The sequence below is a fragment of the Acromyrmex echinatior genome, chromosome 15 (assembly GCF_024713525.1).
Source record: "Acromyrmex echinatior isolate Ae372 chromosome 15, ASM2471352v2, whole genome shotgun sequence".
NCBI lineage: Eukaryota > Metazoa > Arthropoda > Insecta > Hymenoptera > Formicidae > Acromyrmex > Acromyrmex echinatior.
In genome coordinates this window covers 7,020,591-7,035,009 of record NC_141866.1, presented here as the reverse complement: position 1 = coordinate 7,035,009, position 14,419 = coordinate 7,020,591, and the positions used below count along the sequence as shown (strand labels likewise).

General features: G+C 25.5%; 2 protein-coding genes across 3 annotated transcripts; one reads left to right on the top strand and one right to left on the bottom strand.

Annotated features, from left to right (window-relative positions):
* Positions 1-1,977: 1,977 nt before the first annotated feature.
* Positions 1,978-7,188, top strand: LOC147907243 (luciferin 4-monooxygenase). Its single transcript, XM_087413808.1, has 8 exons — positions 1,978-2,193; positions 3,453-3,572; positions 4,006-4,213; positions 4,421-4,896; positions 5,443-5,620; positions 5,704-5,925; positions 6,173-6,402; positions 6,790-7,188. Exons 2-8 carry the CDS (start codon positions 3,462-3,464, stop codon positions 6,952-6,954), a joined length of 1,590 nt encoding a protein of 529 aa, XP_087269934.1. The 5' UTR covers positions 1,978-2,193; positions 3,453-3,461; the 3' UTR covers positions 6,955-7,188.
* Positions 7,189-8,203: 1,015 nt separating this feature from the next.
* LOC105147028 (zinc carboxypeptidase) lies at positions 8,204-13,330 on the bottom strand. Of its 2 annotated transcripts, none has more exons than XM_011057752.2 (7): positions 13,285-13,330; positions 12,860-13,019; positions 11,625-12,137; positions 11,457-11,544; positions 11,092-11,294; positions 9,741-9,825; positions 8,204-8,947 (listed from the first exon to the last, which is right to left on the bottom strand). In XM_011057752.2, the coding sequence occupies exons 2-7, from the start codon at positions 13,004-13,006 to the stop codon at positions 8,736-8,738; spliced, it is 1,248 nt and encodes a 415-aa protein (XP_011056054.1). In that variant the 5' UTR covers positions 13,007-13,019; positions 13,285-13,330; the 3' UTR covers positions 8,204-8,735. The 2 variants fall into 2 exon arrangements, with proteins under 2 accessions (XP_011056054.1, XP_011056053.1); XM_011057751.2 differs by having other exon boundaries at positions 13,200-13,308.
* Positions 13,331-14,419: the final 1,089 nt, after the last annotated feature.

The window sequence follows — 14,419 nt, the reverse complement described above, 5'->3', positions numbered from 1 at the left end:
GAAGAAAATATTCGTGAAAGCTTCAAAAGTATTATTAATAGTAATTACAGTTTTTTTTTTACTTAGTAACAATGACAAAGAATTATTTTTAAAAAGTAATTTTCCAAATTTTGAAGCATATATTATACTGAATTAAGACTGAATTAAGAGCTTAAAAATCCCATCAAATTCTACAATAAAGAAGGTATACGTACATATGATTGCCTAATTGCAGGAATCAGTAAAAATCAGTATGGTAAACTAGGATTTATTAGCACAAGAGACAAGTTTGCATTGCGTTTATGTATTTATGGCAAAAGAAATAATGGAAAAGTTATCACAATAAAATATCTTTCTTAGATAATAGATACTTTTTTTTCTAAGTTTTACTTAGATCATACGAGTATTACGATAAAAAAAGATAAAATTTACAGAAGACAAATCATTTTTCGACTCCTGTTTGAATTATTCTTAGCAACAATCATTGGTCAGACGTTCAGACGATACTAAGGCATGAGAATTATATCAAATTAATAAATCAAATAAAGAATATCTTTGTACACACTAAATTACTTAATGCTTATATTTTTGTCCTTTACGTTTTATATCTAATAAATAGATAAACTGAATACAATATAAGTTCAAGTTCCACTTATTATAAAGAAACTATACAATATATGTATATAGAATATAGTATTATTTCTGGCACAAGAATGTAGAGCAAGTTTTTCTATCACATTAATACAATTTTATTTATTATAACAATCAATTATTTAAAAAGTTGAATATTAAGAATGAAATTCTTGAATTTATATTAAAGATATAAAATATATACAATCTGATTTATCTTAAATAGAGAATCAATAAGAAATATTTAAAAGTTAATAAGAATCAGTGAACGAAGTTAGTTAAAAATAATAACAAAACAGGTCAGTTGAAAATAATTTGGAAGTAATCGCACACTTGTTAAATAATTCTATTGCACCATTGCAAGTGCAAATCATTTCAGTTAATCTTTAGGTATAAAATCCGTATTTTATGTTATGAGATAAGAGAGAGACACTTTCGTCATATCTAATATATAACTTCTTCTAATCAGCACTCCCATTCCAAAGTGCAACTCCTAAGCCGAAACAAACTCACAATATTTAATTTATTGTATCAAAAAATATAACAAAGTAGACACATTTCGTTTTGAATATTAAGAATATTTTAAAAATATTTTTCCCAAGATAAGTATTAGAGAATATTGAATAAGGAATATTATTGATTGATCTAATAATGATGCAGCAAGTTTGCCATCACTAACATAAGTGATTCATATATATTTTTATTGACATAAAGGCATAAATTATTATTTCAATAATCAAAGCTTTCATGTCAATAAAAATATACATAAATTAATCACTTATATTAGTGACAGCCCGTAATATAGATTTTAATTGTATCAACAGCATTTTTTTCTCAGTGTAGATAAAGATTAATATTTCCGATGTAATACTTAATGATCGTGATTTGATTTAAAACATATAGTAGATTATCAATAAAATTCTAAGCCTTTCTTCAGTTTTTACATACAAAGATAGTATTATGTATAACTTTATTTAGAAACATCGACATTTATTCTTTAAAATACAGATTATTATGTTTAGTTCGCCATCATTTTACTAAATATCGGAATTGATTTTAAGACCTTCCCCAATTTATAATAATATTATGACAAATTATTGCAACTGAAATATTTTAAATAACAATAAGAATTTTAGATAAGATTTATAGTAATAAAATATTTAAAACATTAATATTTATACATTGTGTAATATTTAGAGTTAGTAAAAATTTCTATATTAACTTGTTTGTATACTTACTTAAAAACTACAAGTCATTCAAGAATACTAAAATAATAATAATGATGCAGCAATGTTCAAGATTATGCGTTGTATCATTTGTGATAGAAGGAAAATGTTTTATAGATAGCTAGAAATAAATACGTATGCGATAAATACTTACAGTTAGTTTCTAACAACGTTCCTAAGTGCTTCCTTGTCTGAATGTTCATTCATCAGAAAAAATAATCTTTGTGTACTTAAAAAGTTTTTTTATTCACTTCATTAATATCGATTTTTAATTAATGAAATCTTCATTAATATCGATTTTTATTTAATTGTTGAGCTTTCTATTTATTATATACGGATACTTTGATATTTACCGTAGGTACTGTGCATTTTCTATAAATTTAAATCTGTTTTATAAATAAATATGATAATCTAACCATATGTTTTATTTATGTATCGATGTATTTATGGATTGATTTACAATAATTTACTAATTGTAAGACAGCTGCGTATAATAATTTCTTAGTGTTAGTAGCTACTTTTTACCTATTATTGATCACAAGTATTTTATAAGTTATATTAACAATAATAAATGATTTTATTAAGACCGTAATATGTGAATACACAATAAATAAAAATATTAAAGCCTATAACGGTCGAAATTGGAAGTCTTTAATGAGTTACACAAGCTTTTTGTTAAATTCATATTATAAATAACAATACATGTTGATAATTATTATATATACATATCTGTTTCAAAAAGATGAACGCTCAAAATAGTATTATATTTTGTTTCATCATAATTCAATCCTTACTCTTAAGTGACTGGCAGTTATTCTCAAGATTATTGATGCTATTATGTTTTTTTCCGTATTATTATAAGTGTTCCATACGACTAAGTTTTACAATGAAATCAGCAGTCATATAATTGTAAAGATAAAAGATTACATAAAAATGTAGTAAAACTTTCATTTTTTTGTAATAAAATTTATTGGTAAAACAATTTGCAAATTTAATTTCTATCAATAAATAATGCTTTTAGAGAATTCTACTACTAAGAAAAATTAGTGAATAATAAAAATGATTGATAGTAATCAGTATATTGTCTTATTTTAATTAAAATTTATTTCGGAAGAAAAATCTATTTTTTCATATGTGCATTTCACCGCATCTTCTCCAACATACATAAACACATACATATCTTCTGTACATATAGTACATATATACATATATGTATACATATATATGTGTACATATATGTGTACATATAATAAATATATATAGTATATATAAATATGTACATATAATAAATATGTATAGTAGTTGCTCTTTCCATTAGTTTATTTAGAACAGTTATAAAACAAAATTTTTTCCTGTATTATAAAGTACATCTTTTAATTATATTCAAGAATCTACGCTTACGATCTGACATCTGAATATTTCTAATGAAATGATTGAGAATAATTTAAAGATAAGTGCTAAGCAAGCGTGATGAATTTTGATGTGATTAATTTTTTCATGTTACTTTTAAAAACTCGTAAACATATGAGTGGTATAAACCGTATAAATTAAAGACACAAGCACAAAGGCATTGTGGTATACAATTAAAATAATCATACTTATATCTGTTACATCTAGATTTTTACCATGGAAAATAGCATTTGCAAAGGACAGATAAAGCATAATTTGAATAATTACAAAAGTTTAGGAGAATTGATTTGGATTACCATTAAAAGCAATGGAGACAAAATTGCGCGCGTGAGTAAAAAATTAAAATTAAAAATAACTGTGAAGTTAGTTCTATACCAACAATCTGTTTCTATTGAAACTATATTGTTCTAAATTTTATCTTATAAAAAAGATGATAATAAATAAATAAATAAATATCTTAAAATTATTTCAGCAGATATTAATAATGATTTTCTAAGAGAGAAATTAACTTGTAGAAAAATAAAATTTGAACAAAAGTTACTTAAGTACAAATAATTGTAGATACATAAATTTTATACTTAAATTTTATATTTAAATTTTATATAATTTTGTTATATATATAGTTTTGATAAAAAATATATTTCTGAATTATGAATTATTTTTTCAATTGTGAAACTAATATCTCTACAATATAGTTTTTATCATTTTTTGTTATCATTTTTTGTGGTTTTTGAAAATTTTGTATAATACTACTATGCAGTTGGATGCACGTACTGAAGAAACAGTCACATACGCGGAGATGCAAAATAAAGCTGTGAGATGCGCTTTATGGTTGCAAAAACAAGGAATCAAATCTGGCGACGTTATTAGTGTATGCACTGGTAATCATCTTAACACTTTTGTGCCCTGTCTTTCGGCAGCTTATATCAATGCGATCTTCAATCCATGGAACGAGAACATGAGTTTACGTAAGTTCTTCTGATGTGATTATCAAGTATGTTCTCACATATTACATTTTATTAGATTAATGAGTTGTAAATAACGTTTTCAATAACAACAATTCAATTTTACCTATTTTGTTAATTGAACATATTTAACTGTACAATTATTTAACGTAGCGCGTTTATCTTTTTATTATGTATGAATAATATACTATTTGTTGTATTTGTTATTAGAAACTACACTGTACTTTTTGCAACTAACGATGCCGAAGATGATTTTTTGTAGCGAGAAATCTATAAATGTCATTTTGAACGCAATAAAGAAGCAGAATTGCAATCCCATGATAGTAATTTTCGGCAAACACGTCGATGCGGTTTCATTTTCTGATATCTTGAAAAATTGTAACGATGCAGAAATAACAAATTTTCATTACATTGAGCTCGATGACATCAAAAAGACAGCGTGTATTTTGCATTCATCGGGCACTACGGGAATGCCGAAGGGAGTCGAATTGTCTAACTATACTATGTTAATTTTAATGCAACATCATTGGATACACATAACCAACGTGTCATCACTTTGGTTCTCTCCTCTTTTTTGGTTGAGTGGAATAATGATGAACCTCAATGGAATCATGCAAAGCACCAAAGCAATTATCTATCCAGAATTTGATGAGGAGATGACTTGTCGATTAATCGAAAAATACAAAGTAATATTATTTATTTTATATTTGGATAGCCTTTTTATCAAATAATTAAAGTAAACAAATTAAACAAGTTAAATTTTTTTCTATATTATATTTTTAAAATGTGATAACTAAAATATGTTATCGCACTGATAATTACAGATTTTTTTGTGACAGCTAAATTTTACAAGTAATCATAATGATAACATTTACTCTTCCTATGATAACATTGAATCAATTTCTTTAAAACAAATTATAATGTTTTATTTTAAGGTAATAATTTATTGTATTAACTTGTGGTAAAAATTATTATACTAATAATTATAATATCAGCAATGTGCTATTAATTTGTTATTAATACTTTTCGTACATTTAAGAGTTACAAATTGCATTTTAAAGCAAGTTAATAACAAGTTGTACAATATATTAATTAATATCTTGCAAGATAAATGCAAATTGTAACTAAAAAAAAGGTATTACAATTGTTTACCTACTCATTAAATATGTATGTAATTAATTTTATGGACATAATACGACGATAAAGTAAAAATTATGTTATTATTTATCTAGGTACAAGTTCTTTTCCTTGGCACGAATTTGTTGAATCGATTTCTCAGATCCGAATACATACAAAAATATCCATTATCATCTTTGAAAGTTATAAAATGCGGTGGTTCATTACTTAAGTCAAAAGTGCAGGAAAATCTAAGGCACGTTTTACCGCATGTTCAAATATTGCAATGTTACGGTAAATAATGTTATAATGCCATAAAATATAAATATATATTAATATGTGTTATATAATTTTGATTATATTTCTTATGTTTCTAGGAATGACGGAAACCGGTGGTATTATAACGATACAGCAACCACATCATAAAAATGGATCTTGCGGAGTGCTAATCGAGAATGTGAAAATAAAAATCGTTGATCCAGAAAGCGGGAAAGTACTTGGTTCGAATCAATCAGGAGAAGTATGGATAAAAGTTCCAAGCTTAATGAATGGTTATTATAGAAATCCCGAGGCAACAAAGAATATCATTGATAATGAAGGTAAAGATATTTTTTCTGTCAAAATAATTATTATTTAGGATTATTACTTAGTACGCAAAATGTCTTAAAACAATTTACATTTATCTTAAAAGATAAATTAATTTTATCTTTAAATTAATTTATCTTTAATTTTATCTTTAAAAGTAAATTTACTTTGTAAATTTTGTGTTTTATATTAAATTCAAAAGCTTATATTTAATAATATCTTTATCAAATTATATAAAAATAAATTCTTGCATATTTGTAGGATGGCTGCATTCGGGTGATATCGGTTATGTAGATGAAGATGGAGAATTGTTCATTATCGACAGAATAAAAGAACTTATAAAGTATAAAGGTTATCACATCTCTCCCGGAGAAATCGAAAATACATTACTATCACATCCAGCAGTGTTAGAAGCTGCAATAATAGGAGTCCCTCATATATTAGACGATGAACACCCTCTTGCTTATATCAACAAGAGGCCTGGCGTCAAGGTTCAATTTGTTTGTTGGAAATATAATGGAATCATAAATTTACAAAATAAATTTTCTTTGATCAAAAAACTAATTGTGCATATTCCAGAATATCTCTTTAAAAATCAAATAAATAGAAAACAATTTTAATAAAAATATTTGTTTGAGATATAATTTAAAAAAACATAAAAAAATTTTTCACATTATTATATTAAAATTTTTTAATATTTTTAGTATAAAATAAATATATAAAATTTTATTTCTTTTATTTTAATAAATCAAATTAACTGTTATTGTGTATATTGAGTGAATGTCATTATTATTTATACATTATTTTTTAATTCAAAATAAGAAATCGTTATATATTAAAACAACCTTTCTTATATTAATTTAATTTTCTTTATATAGGTGACAGAACAGGAATTGATTGACTTTGTGGCGAAGAACATGGAAGATCGATGCAAACTACGTGGAGGCGTTATATTTTTAAATAGTTTTCCATGTACCGATTCAGGGAAGATTTCGAAAAAAGATTTAAAAGCAATGGCAAGGAAATTGGCACAGCAAAATTAACTAAGATAATTTTATAATTTTTGTATAAAATAATTTTTAGAATAAAATAAAGTTGATGAAATTGTTAAATTATAAGACGCATTTATAAAAAGCATGTTTAAATTTATACTTGTACATAATAATAATTATTAATTATTAATTATTATACAATCACGTTAATTATATATAAGTAATTAAATATGTAGAAATATTTGAATATACAAATTGTAATAATAAAAACTATTACATTGTGTATACAGTAATTTATTATTAATGATATATGTTTCCGTATATCTTACATATGCTAATGATAATGCATAGATAATAGGCTATATAACTGTTATATTATTTTTAGAAATTTTTTTTTATTATTAATATTTTTTGAAGTATATGTCTTTTCTAATATTCTAATTTCTTATCAAAGCTTCATTATCAAGATACTCTTTTGTGTAATTGTAAGTAGATATATCAAAAGTTGCGAATAAGTATAAAAATGAGTTGTACGTATAAAATTTGTTAAAAACAGATTTGATATACTCGAACATGTTCTTCGTTTCTATCTTAGAAAACACCTTACTTTCTGTGCAATAATATTCCGAGAGCATCCATTACACAGGTTGTGTTCTTAATGTATATTCAACTTCCCCGTCTCCATTGATAGATATGAAAAAACTCCTTTATAACTTGCACGACTATATTACAAAAACTTATAGAGGTTTCCTCTCCATCATCCTCGCCGATCTTAATCGGTGGCCTTTTTTTCTTTATATACATGTTTTTTATTATTCATTATTTTATTTATCGTACAATTTTTTATAATAAATACTACAATCTACAAAGTAAAAAAATTTGTGTATTTGTGTGGAAACACTCACGTTTGTGTTAACAGTTTGTGTTGAATTTTTTAACATATTCGAATGTTAATTTAACATAATGTGATTATATTATTTAAAAATTTTTTGTGAAATTGATATTCAATGTTTTTTACTGTCAAAATAACACAATTTATGAATAAATGAACAAGTAATATAAAAATAATGTATTTTAAAACGTAAATTCTTGAATAAAATCCGTGTTAATATAATATATCAATGTTATATTAACACGGATTTTTAAAAATGTTAATTTTCTGATAAAAAAATATGCTTTTACGGTTTGTTTACAAACTGTGTCAATGTTATCTTTCTTTGTATTTATTCTCTTACATAATATTTGTGTTACCTTCTAATATATTCTTGTGTAAAATTAACTGAAAAATTTGAGTGGACCGTTTGGGACATGCAATTTATTTAAATTCAACATATTTTTTCCACCTGTGTATTTACATTTCATTTATAATATGTTGCAATTTATTTTACGTAAATAGAATCGTACGGTTTTTTCATTTAATAATACATGACATAAATTTGTAATTATTGCCAAAAATATTGATGATCTAGCAATAATTTTTTGTCAGAAGAATATACAATCAATCATTTTATGAGATTGTTCTTCGGATGTAAAATCAAATAACAAATCAATGATGTATTAAATAAGAATAAATTTTACAAATGATACTTAGCAGCCAATATTGTATTATTTAGAATTTAATAACTGATAAAATTATAATTGATTAAATATATTATAATTATAAATCATTAATTTTTAATTCTCAAAACATCATGTATCATTAAAAACAAAAATAACCAAGACATTATTGTATTATAGATTACAGATATTGAAAAAGAATTAGCAAATCGTCGAACATAAAAATATGCCATCAATAATAATATTTATATGAAATTTAGTTAGCTTTAATTTTTTTAATTAGCTTTAGTTTTTCTGGGATATCCATGTGCGTTTGCTTCTTTAAACATGGCCACAAGAGAATCCATAATCTCTTCTCCAGTCGGAATAATTTGATCAGCTGGCAACAAAAAACCATAACGACCCGTATCACGTAACTCATAAGTGTAGGTGATAGGTGTACCATAAGTGCCTTTAACCCAATCCATAGAACCTCCGGATGCCACATCTGAAAACAATTTTTTACAAAAAGAGTAAGCTTAAAGAACCATATTTTTATATACAATTATCTTAATTTAAGACTGCAATAATTATATCAATTTTACGACGTTTTAAGTATAATACAGGGTGGGCCATCTATTGGTACGTTTTTGAATTTCGTCGTATGGCAACACCGAACGAGCTAAAGACCCAAAATTTTGACAGTTTATTAGTCATACCGTCCGCGGCACGAAACAACATGTTTTCTCTTGAAGAGCGTTTTGAAATTTTAAAAACTTATTTTCAAAGTCAGTGCTGTGTCGCCGAAACTGTACGAATTTTGAAAAGAAATATGGGTCGTGATAGAGCACCCACCGAAGGAGCTATACGCAAATTGGTGAGGAAAGTTCGTGAGAAAGGGATGTTAGTGGATGACATTATATTACGACTGTTTTGAGTGAAATTGGCGCCGAGATAGTCCAAAATGTCATTAATAATTGGGGTGACCGAATGGCATACTGTAAGGCCAGTAGAGGGAGCCACATGAACGAAATCGTTTTTCATTCTTGACGCGGATACTTTTAGCTTCACAACAAAAAAAAAATTAATAAAAAATATCAATGTATGCTCATTTGATCGCATTTTTAAAAACGTACCAATAGATGGCCCACCCTGTAGAATTAAAAAATTGTCAACAATAAACCGTTCGAGAAACTAAAATGTATTTAGATATAACAAGACAAATTGATAAGTAGATAGATAGATGGATAGAAGATGAGAAAAAGAAAGAGAAGACAAATTTAACGAAATTTTTTACATACATATTGTCTCTGCAATATTTCCAACCGTATAATGAGTTCCATATTTCTTTTCAAGAGCTGTAGCTGTTTTCACGCCAATATCATACTAAAAATCATAGAAATAAAATAATACAAATACAATATATATAAATAATAACATATAAACATATAAATTTTATGTTCTACAATATTATTTCTACAAATATGTGCATTGAAATTTTTTGAAATAATACATAATATTTTAAATACTTGTTATAAATAATTATATTTTTATCTAAAATAATTTATACAACAATAATAAATAATGTACATGTCGATAAAACTAATATTCTTACGCAAAAGCACTGTCTCGATGGACTGTGACCTCGAAATCGGAAATTCACCCGAAAACACTGTGCTACCAACGGATTACAAAGTGATAATTATATATTGTATATACAATTATTTGCATTTACTTATAATTCAGTTGATACTGTCTCACTAATAAATATAGTACTGATTGTTCTATCTAACTAATTACAGAAAAACTGATTGTTCTATCAGTTTAATACTGTTCTATGATACATAATTATTTTATTATGAATTTTTCTATTATAAATTTTATATAATAAATTTCAAAATTATATTTATTTTACTTGGAGCGCTCAAATTAAAATTATAATTGACAAATGTTTCAACTCTTTCGATTGGTCTTCCTTAGTGTAAAAATAAAAATATTCAATAATTATATAAAAAATAAAAGAAACACAGTAATTTAAGTCATACTAATTTTTAACATTATCTGTTTGATATGTATTTTTAATACACTAGAGTTCCTATATATTTTCTTCCTTTTATATATTTAACGAGAAAAAAATTTTGGGCTGTAGGTTAACCCACTCTCAAATATTTGCAATGATCTCTGCACTAAAAATAAACTTTTATCGGTTTTCTTTAGAAACTTTATTCCATGTAAATATACTAATATGCGATAATATTGGTTTCTTTTATTTTTTTTACTAATTATTGAATATTTTTATTTTTACACTAAGGAAGACCCAATCGAAAGAGTTGAAACATTTGTCAATTTTTCTCAAGAATAAAGTATACGATTTCACACACGCCTAACCTGTGTTGGCTCGTTTGACTTTTAAGTATTACATAATATAATAAATAATTTAATAAATTTATAGAGATAAAATTGGTTTTATAAATTTTATAAATTTGTGTATATTACTATTTTTTTGAAGTTTATTTTTTGAATTTTATAACTAATCAAGTATTACAAATTTTTTAAAAAAGGCAAATTTGACTGATTTACATCTATACTTGGACTAATTATTGAATTATAATTTACATTTGACTACTCTATAATTAAAATTATAATACTTACCAAGTCGTCATAATTATCAAGATGAGCCGTTGTGTGACCATATGGGATCAACAACAGTTGCGAGTAACTATGGAACGCGATATAAGCGTACAATTTATCGGAAATAGAATCAATATATTTGGACAAGGTCTTTGTCTCAATTTCGGAGAATGGTGCACTTCCAGCGTAGGTTTCGGAACATGCAGAATTGCTAGCGCCTCCAGCTGATAATATCAAATTACATATAAATATATGTTTATAAATAATACTAAAAATCATCGTGTTAATTTCCAAAGTCTATAGATTAATTTCAATTTTTTATTAGATAATATTTAATTTTTTTATTATTACATGGAACAGTTTTCTAACATAATATAAATTCTTACTATTCCATTTGTAACCCCAGTTTCTGTTGGGATCGCTGCCATAACAGAAGAAACTATACTGTTTACGTGTTTTTCTCCATAATCGGTTCTAAAATAAATTAAAAATATTCGTATAATTAATGTATAATTAGCAAAGAATGTTCTATGTTATTATAAAATGTAATTTACTTTGGTGTGTGTGTACACGTATCCGTCCGGATTGAACGATGGGAAGATATACCAATCGTAGCTCTCAGCCAGAGCTCTGATCTCTGGATTGTCACTTTTCAACAATTTATGTAGGATGTACATGACAGTTGCTGTCGAGATCCATTCTCTAGCGTGAATACCACCCTCAATAAAGACTCCAGGATTATTAGCTTTAAAGGAAACCTTGACGCCTTTGATTTGACGTCCCTCATACGTCTGGCCGCCCACAACAGTTTGCACAAATTTGGAATATTGCTTCGCTGTGTCATCTAGATTTTTATTAATTACGTCTAATGTGTGATAGTTTTTAAAATCAAATGTCGATGATGCACTCGCAGGAGCTGCCCGATTGATTAATGTCTGAACATTCTCAATAAAAACTGTATAGGGTATTTGCATCTGCTTCATCATTTCATAGAATTCAGGCAACTTGTGCGGGGCTATCATAAGTTCCGCTTGTTTATTCGCAAACGGTGCAATCCAGTAGGAAAACTGTAAATGAAGTTTAATACTATTTATTTAATAGTAACAATAATTTTAGTTTAAAAAATTATTTACAAATTTGTCAATTTTTTTATAACTTTTAAGTATTACATAATATAATAAATAATTTAATAAATTTATAGAGATAAAATTGGTTTTATAAATTTTATAAATTTGTGTATATTACTATTTTTTTGAAGTTTATTTTTTGAATTTTATAACTAATCAAGTATTACAAATTTTTTAAAAAAGGCAAATTTTCGGAAATTATTGGAAAAAGTCTGATTATGTTAATTAAAATTCTTAGTATAACAAATCAAAGATTAACCAAGACTCCTTAATCAAAGAACTGGAAAGGATACGGGCAGTAGGAGTCAAGCGCAGAAGACGTCGCGCAAATTATATATCTATAAAGTGTGAAATTTCTTTATTCATTAAAGCGTAGTAAATAAAAAAATTTCATACTTCATAGATATATTATTTGCGCGACGTCTTCTGCGCTTGACTCTTACTGTTCGTATCCTTTCCAGTTCTTTAAAATTCTTGGTTAAAAATGAACCAGAATAATTCTTGAAATAACCAGAATTTAAATGGTGATATGAGCAAAATCTTCTGAATCGTTCATTTTTAAGTAGAATTTTTTTATACATACTAATATAATACAATGGTAATGTTATACAAAGTATATTAATTTATTTTTACTTGTCTTTCTACTTGAAAAATCTACTTACTCCATCATGATTTTTTGTTAACTCGTAAAACAATTTCGCCTGTCTCAGTGTAGTCGCATTAAATCTGATGACCTTATAATTGTTAAAAGTAGCCTGCTCGGCAGCCACAAGGCCCACGATCATGTAGAATATTAATAACTTCCACATAATAATCAGTTCCCTTTAATTTTAATGCGCAAATATCAATTTCAGTTAATATTTTAGAGTACAATTATAATCAAAATTTATTTTATATTATTTTATATAATTATAAATTAAATTAATATTGAATTAATATGTATTACTGTATATAAATATTATTTCATTATATACAGACATAATGTAACTTAAATCCACTTACGAGCAAATATCAATTGTGATTTAAGCAACAAAACATATAATTCTTGTAATATATGAACAATTTATATTCCAAGAAGAGAACTTACTTTTCTATAAAACGGAGCACTGGTAATTACCGATATTATGAGGTTCATTAATTTAAATACCCTGTTGCACACGGCACTAAACTTTCATTATCGCACTAATTTACTTGGGGTTTTGACGTAGAATGTTATACAGGGTGAGTCAAAAATAAAAAACCTCTAAATATCTCGGAAAATATAAGTTTTACAGAAAAGTGTTTTAGACAAAAGTTATAAGATTTAAAAAGATCTTTTTACTGATCTTATCAGTTTGACCTTAGTGGCGTCGCAAAGATTCAAGATCAAATCGATTTTTTAAAACGGAAATCCTCATTTTTCATATTGTATATTCTTGTAGTTTATTTTGAAAACTTTTCAAAATACTATAATAAAACATTTTTCTATTAACTACTTTTTGAATTATAAGGCATGAAAGTTACACTGTCGCTAGCATTATCTATGGTATCCAACTGACAATTAAAATCTTTCAAGTATTATTTCAAATATTGTTTCAAGAATTATGACCTTGATAACATTTGTTAAAATCATGGCTTTTTAAGATTGTTCTTATTCTTACGCTAAAAATTTCCTAACAAGTTCTTTTACTCTCATCCTGTACATTAAACATACATTTATGTGCATCTTTTACAAGTCTTTTATATCGACACTTGTATTAGCCATCTGTATACATATTTACTTGCACACTTATTAATCTTAAGATGATCATTTTCTCGCACAATGGAAATATTGCTACACAGAAAAAAAATGATATTGTTTCAACAAGCATTATTTTAATTGAAAATAATCTTGTTTATTTGACAATATCAATGAAACAAACAAAATTTTATTAAAATAAAAGCATAAGTATTTATTTTATTAATGATGTTATTAAATTAACAAAATTATTTTCAATTAAAATAATGCTGTTGATACAATATCATTTTTTTCAGTGTAAGAGCATAAAATTATTAAATTATTTATTAAATTATTTAATTTATGCAGTAATATTTAAATGAATTTTTTTAATTCCTATATATTAATTATTGTTTTCATATGTAGGATGATCCATTTTAATTAATCCATTAGAATATCTCAAAATCCTTAAAGTTAATAACCAATTTTTTTATCACTGACTTTATTCATGAGTTATGTCCTATAC